General features: G+C 38.2%; 1 protein-coding gene across 3 annotated transcripts in view; it reads left to right on the plus strand.

Moving 5' to 3' along the window:
* Nucleotides 1–7,069, plus strand: part of SCAF4 (SR-related CTD associated factor 4) — a 428,510-nt gene extending 421,441 nt beyond the window's left edge. For all 3 annotated transcript variants that reach the window (XM_029603599.1, XM_029603600.1, XM_029603601.1), the window contains one exon: nucleotides 811–7,069. In XM_029603599.1, coding sequence (XP_029459459.1) covers nucleotides 811–1,643 — 833 coding nt within the window. In that variant the 3' untranslated portion in view covers nucleotides 1,644–7,069. The remainder of the gene's footprint in view (nucleotides 1–810) is intronic.
* Nucleotides 7,070–7,276: the final 207 nt, after the last annotated feature.

A 7,276-nucleotide genomic window follows, 5' to 3' on the forward strand; every position in this document is an offset into this window, starting at 1 on the left:
AATTATGCAATTATCTCTGCCTTAAATTGAGGCTTTCCTAAACCTGTGCTGATGATGCCACAGCCAGTGGAGTTCTTAGAATATCCACAATGAATATGCATGAGAGACCTAGTATATGTAAATGTATCTTATGCATATTCATTGTGAATATCCTGAAATCATGACTGGCTGTGGGGTCACCAGAAAAGGCTTGATAAGCCCTGCCTTAGATCATATATATGCAAACGCATCTGATGAATATTCAATTTCACCTAGGTTTGTCACTTTTGCTGAAAACCCTGGACTGAAGTCACATTATGCATAGGTTACTTATGTCACTGGGTAGAAGCAAGAAACAGCCAAGCAGTTGACTTGCAACAAGAATTGTCATTATGACCTGTTTTATACAAGCCCATTAGATGATAAAGAGCAGCTCAAATGAAGATACAAGAAGTCTTTTTTTTAGATTTAGTTGACAAGTGCTCTAATACCTTTTTCTCCACTCTAGGAACATTATTAGCAAGTGGTCATGCAGTATGAGCTGTCTTTAAAATTGTCATTAGAAATATTTACTTTTTGAGTGTATGGTCTGTTGAAGGATGCTGGATCACCATAGATGCAGATTTATATATACGTTGAAAGAAGAATTGTGACACACAGGCATGCTGAGCTTGTGTATGTTTCAAGTAAATAGTCTATGGTGCAGGCTATATTTGTAATTTATTGTTGCTTATACATATTTACTTTTTAAGGGTTTATATACATCTTGAACTTCTGAAAATAATTCCATTTACAAAAACCTTTGTAGTAATTTGTTGTTTTTTGTTGCAGGTACTCATCCTCAGAGTGGGGTTTCACCTAATCCTGGATTGCAGCCACCATCAACTGGTCTTTTGGGTGCACGACCTGGCTTAATACCACTCCAGCGACCTCCAGGAGTTCCACCACCTCATCTTCAAAGATTTCCCTTAATGCCGCCTAGGTCTGTGCCTCCCCATATGATGCACAGAGGTCCACCTCCAGGACCAGGGGGCTACGGAATGCCCCCACCTCATGGGATGCGAGGCCCATTTCCACCACATGGTCATTTCGTTAGACCCAGTGGATCAGTAGGACATGGAGGTTCAGGTGGGCCTGAAGAGAGAGATGGAAGGCAGTTTAGGAATGAGAGGCAGGTGTTTAATCCTGGTAGAGACCATGAAAGATTTGGAAGAAGGTCTTTTGGAAATCGGATTGAAAATGATCGTGATCGCTTTGGTAATCGACTTGATGAGAGAGATCATGATCGGCCTGGTGGGTGCGAGAGGAGGGAATGGGGAAGAAGAACCCCGGAACGGGACAGACACTGGGACTGTGAGGAGAGAAATAGACGGTTCAGTGGCTATCGAGACAGGAATCAAGAACCTAGAGATAGGGAGACACAGAGAGAAAAAGAAGAAAATAGAGGAAAAGAAAAGCCAGAGGTAACAGATGAGGAAGGTGGTGAGAAAAACCATGAATCTCCTAGTGGTAGAGTGGGAAATACAGACATTGTTTCAGAACTTAATAAACGAGAGTCTGAACCAAAAGCCCCAAACCCTGCTGAAGAATTACCATCTGTGGCTACCTCAGCTGCCAAGCATCCGGAAAAGGATTGCGGCTCATTTGTGGAGGCTCCTCGCTAACGATTGAAATCATGTTGCACTCTGAATGTAGAGCTTCAGAGGTGTACAGTATGCTGTATTATATTTGCTTTTGCTGTATCACAGCCTCTCAGTAGTTTGCGGGGAATTGTAAGCAATGTGATTGCTTCCTTTCTATCTAAACTAGTCACAAAATAACACACAAATACCGAAAACATGCATATAAATAAAACATTACCCAGTTTGCTGTAACTTTTTAAAAGTTTCCATTTTAAAAAGTTTACAAATCGTAATTAGAATTTTTTTTTGATTAAAAAAAAAAAGGTAACCGTGAAAGCTCTTCAAAACAATAGGGATGTGTTTTTAATAAACTCTATTTTCGTAACAAACTTTAATGTGTGATATTCTTACTGCACCCAAACAGAATAAGTGGAATAGGATTGTTCAGCATTTTAAAGTTTGAACTGTTCGTTCTATGCTTGAGTCTAAATTAGACTTTTGTTAATGTGTTTGAAAAATACATCTGTTTATGTAGCAAGTTGCAGGTATAATTTTTTTTTAATTGTAATAGTTGGCATTTGTAGACTGCTGCTTTTAATAATCTACTTGACCATACTTGGTGAAAGTTAGTGCTTTTAAATGTTATTTGAAGAGCTATATGTGAATGTTTGCAAATCCAATCAAGATTTTATTTTTCATTGGTTCTTTGGTGACATATTGCCCTAATTTCTCCTTGTAAAACAACGTAACTTCCTAATTGGATCTTTTTGGAAGACCAGCTCTGCTGAATTTGTAGTGCTGTGATAAACTTATCATATATGATTAGTTGGAAGAAGCACACCAGTGCAGCAGCTCTGTTCCTGTTATTCAGTAGTGCATTTTCAGAATGGTTTAAGAAAGAAAGGGAGATGTCATCTGTATTTCCATTTTAAAATGTTAACCTATTCCTGTAATATTGGCACTTAAATTTTGGTTGGAAGTATTTTCCAATGCTCTCTGTTCAGTTAAGGCCATCTGATTATTAGCTCATGAATTTTGTACACCCACATTACAATTTAGTTAAGGGTGGGGCAGATGTCTTCTAAGAGGATCAGTGCTGTGAATTAGATGACATTAGTTCCCCCTGTGTAAGTCTAAATCTCTTTACAGCCAGCTTAAATGGTCTATTAAAAACAGGGGGTAAAAGAGTCATAAAAGATTTGTACTTTATTATGGATTTGGGCCTTGCTAAATAGAACAGGCCATTGATAATCAAAAAAGCTGAAGCAGTGATCCATGAAAAGTTATATTGTGTGTGTGTATAGATAGATATCTATACACACATATACATTAATTCAAACCTTCTTGGTGTAATGTACATCATCCTCGATACAAAATATAGGTACTGGGAATGAAACCCAGCTGGGAAAATTGTATATCTTCGAAAAAGGAGTGGAAGACTCTACCTTAGAGAAAAACCTCTTCAGTATTGCCAAAAAACAAACCCCAAAGCAAAAAAAACCAAAAACTTATTCTTAACCATAAAACAGCTAGACCTGAACTTAAATAATATTTTCAGAAAGTATATTTTAACAAAACCTGTGAACCGGAAATCTCAAAATCCCTTATGTAAGAGGGAAAATATATCTTAAAATACATAAAAAGAAAAAGGGGATGGAGAGGATGAATCAACGCAGCTAGACATCTAACAGTTTTCTTTCTTCCAAACAAGTACTATGATTAAAATCTTCATTTAAGTTGGTGGTGTACAAACCAGTATTTGGGAACCCTTTAGCCAATCTAGTTTTCAGAAAATCCATTATGACCATACTTGTGATATTTGCATCCATTAACCTGGGTCTTAGAGCCAGCATATGCAGATATGCCATGCATATGCATTAGAGATATGGGTGGTTTGGGTATTTATAGAACTTTTATGTTTGCACAATCTTGCTCACATATAATATTGTGCCAGGGCAAATTACAATGATCAGAATTCCATGTCAATCCAAAACATTTAGTACTTTATTAGAAAGCATTCAACTCTCAAAAATATTTCCATGTGACATAGCATCTCTTAAATCTGATGAATATTTAATTTTAAGCTAGTTCATTCTTAATTTTGAAATGTCTTCTATTGTTACATCACTTTAATGGTTTTCCACTATTCCCATCCAAAAGTCCTCGAGCAAATATCATTTGACAGGTGACCAATGTTGTCAAAATATTTTTAAATTATGCAAAAAGAAACAGGTGGAAATATTTTGCTTTTCTTTGCTAGTCAGTTTCTAACAGAGCCGTAGCCAACGTAGTCTTGAAGTAGATCTGGTTTTCAAAATATCCACAATATGCATGTAATATGTTTGCATATAATACATAGTGCATGCGAATATACCTCATGCATATTCCTTGTGGATATCCTAAAAGTCAGACCTGTTTCATCATTTCAGGCGTGGAGTTGCCTACACCTGTTTTAACAAATCTTGTTTTTGACTCCTGCATCGTCCAGGGTGGCCAACTCCAGTCCTTGAGGGTCATAAACCGCTCAGGATATTCTCAAGGAATATACACGAGATAGATTTGCATGCACTTTCTCCACCGTATGCAAATATGTATCATTGTGGATATCCTGAAAACCTGGTCCATTTGTGCCTATTGAGGACAGGAGTGGACCACCCCTGGCATAGTTCTGGCCTGTGTTCTAACAGCTGTGCATTGGATCCCCACTATAAGAGGTTATTTACTTGACATGCCATTTCAAACCTGATAAACCATCTTGGTTTTAAGAACTTTTTTTGGGGGGGGGGGGGGGGGTTTACTTTTCATTTTTTTCTTTATTTTGGCTTTGAAGGGGTGGTGTATGTATAAGGAATTTAGACTCCACTCTGGGGATCACTTTTTCTTACATTGTATAGCCATTGTGAAAATGCAGTGCAAGTTCAGGTGCAGAGCTGTTCCTTCGCTCTGAATAAACTTTTTTTTGAAAGGGATTTGCAGCTGTGTGTAGTGTGCAGCTTTTTTAAAATTTGTCTTTCATGGATTGGGAGCTAAGCATCCAACTGATCTTATCTAGAGAGAGAAATTTGGGGGGGGGGGGGGGGGGGTTTTGTTTGCAGTAAAGAGCGGTGCAGTGTAACAATTTTTGCTGTTGAATTGTTTGTTTATACAGGAAGAGAGGCAAGGAAATGTCATGATGCAGTAGGATCTTCAGCTGTGGAGACCATAATTCGGGTATTTGTTAGGCAGCCGGTAAAAAAAAACTTAGCCTGTAATAAGTAGTTACCAATATTAGAAACCAAGCGCAGCAGCTGGAGCGGTTTTGAGTGCCAGCATTTCAGCATGGTTACACGTAGGGGCATGCCTCAGACCCGTGCAAGATGCCTGGTTCCTAAAATGAATACACATCCACCAAAACTATCCAAATCGAACGAAAAAAGAGCAAGGGCGCTGGAAAGCATACATCCAAATATCTTCTTTCAAAATGTTCCTTACACTTGAACATTCAATAGCTTAGAGTCAATGAACATATCTCTAAACTTCAAAATTGTTTATTCTTATTTGAGTAATGTTCAATAACTGTAATTTTATTTTGGTATTTAAGTTAAATTGCTTAAATGTAATTTTTTTAGTTCTACTTTGCAACAACGAGTTTGAGGAGGGAAAACAGTATTTTCTTCTTTGCTTACGCCCTCGACTGTGAGCTTGATCTGTAAATGTACTGCTGCCAGTAGCTGTGGTTCATAGGGAGTATGCAACAGCTTTCTATAACAAATGTAATGTTTCTGATCACGTTAAAACAGGAGTCTATGAAATGAAAACATCATTTCAGAATGTGAAACGTATTTTTTTTATATTAAACCCCACCTCGCTGTGGCCGATTGGTTTCAGGGGTCAGAGATGAGACATCCAGTTCCTGAAGTTAGCTCCGAAGATGTTTGTGTGGTTTGGTTGGGGGGGGTTGTTGTTTTTTTAAGAATGTAAACCACCTTCCCGCTACTGCAGGGTAGCAAGAGCCTTCCTTGGTAATGCAGCAGATAAGCTGGGTTAGTCTTGCTTAGCAGCATGGGGCGGTTAAAATACAGGGTGCCAGGTGCCGCCTGCTGAGCCGCACTAAAAGGCGGAGGTTGTGGATTGGGCATAAACCCAACGAAGGGAAGTATGGGTAAGGATAATAGCACTTCTCATCTTTAAAGATGGTCTGCAGTTTAGTAAAATGAGCGTGGCACCAGAGATACGAGATGCACCTATCCAACAGCAGGCACGAGCCCCTTTCCAGGATGATGTAGAATTTGAAGTCATTTGTATGTTCACCTTTGCCACTTAAGCAGTATAAGATTAGTCTTTGTGCTGATGCTAGGGGCGGTCAGCAGCCCAATTTAAAAGCTTTTAGGTGAGATAATTAAATCTTGTAAAACGCTCTTCAGCAGCTGTGGTGCAGCAAGTGACTAAAGCACGCAATTTTCGATGTTCAAGTTTCCCTGCCTTTTATTGAAGTTAAACGAAAAAAGTCTGTATGCAAACTGTTTATATGCACAGCGCATCAACGCTGTTTGAACTGCATCTCGCAAATAAAACAGGACGACTAGAAATTGGGCACTGTAACTCATACTCCTTAAAATCCAATAAGTTGCATCTGATTTTTAATCTGTTTTGCTTCTGGTTCTTGCAGTTCATTGAGGAGCTCTCACTGTTACTTGTCCATCTCGATTTAAAAAAAAAAAAGTCATTTAAAAAATGCTTTTTAGCAGAGCATATGTAATACATCCCTATTACCCATTTATTCCAAACCACGGAAGCCCTTAGTTTGATGTAAAAATAAAAGAAGTGTGTTCTAGTCTGGATTTCTTTAATGTTGAAGCAAATTAACATTTCCGGTTACCGTGGAAGATTTTGTTGACTTTTTTTTTTTTTTTAATTATTATTATTATTGTTAGTCCCTTCTAAGACCCGTAATTAGGGTGAAACCTGGCCAAAATAATAGATTTTGAAAGGAGGCTGGTTCTTTCTTGATTTATATTTGAACAAAGAATACTAATTTACTTAAAAATACTCCATACTTACACACCAAGCAGCATTCACTGTAGCTAAATCCTGCAGTATTTCAAACCCATTGCATATTTATAAAGCTAAAATAGTAAAAAAAAAAAATGGAGGAAACCAATAAGGTTCACTGGACTAGTCCGAGAGGAGAAAAAAGGCAATGAAAAGTGTGGAAGACCGTGCAAACTTGTAGGAAACTGAATGTTAGCCAAGCCTCAGGACAGGATTCTTAAGATGACAGTAACTGGGTACATAAATAATAAACGGCTGGCCAGGCCTACTGTCGGATGCTTTAAAACAGTAATACGATTTAGATTTTCCAAAATACCAATCTGCTTGTCTGGCTAGTGTTTCCCCTGCTAGTTGTATTTCTATGTTTCGTTTCTTTTTTTTGTTAATACATTTGTTCTTTATAGTTTAACATTTTAGAATAAAAGTTGTGCACATTTTATTATGGCCACATCTTGGTTTTACAGTTCGCCCGAGTCTGCTGTTTGATTCTTCCTGCATTGTGGGTCTCTGTTAAAAGATTAGCCCAGCAGCATTCAGATTAGCACACATCTACAACGGTGGGAGAGGAATAAAGCAAGGGTGCTCAAGCTGCTTCTGGGAGCCTCCATTTGTGTTTTCAGGACATTCCCTACGGCTAGAAATGA

The sequence above is a fragment of the Rhinatrema bivittatum genome, chromosome 5 (genome assembly GCF_901001135.1).
Source record: "Rhinatrema bivittatum chromosome 5, aRhiBiv1.1, whole genome shotgun sequence".
Classification (NCBI taxonomy): Eukaryota; Metazoa; Chordata; class Amphibia; order Gymnophiona; family Rhinatrematidae; genus Rhinatrema; species Rhinatrema bivittatum.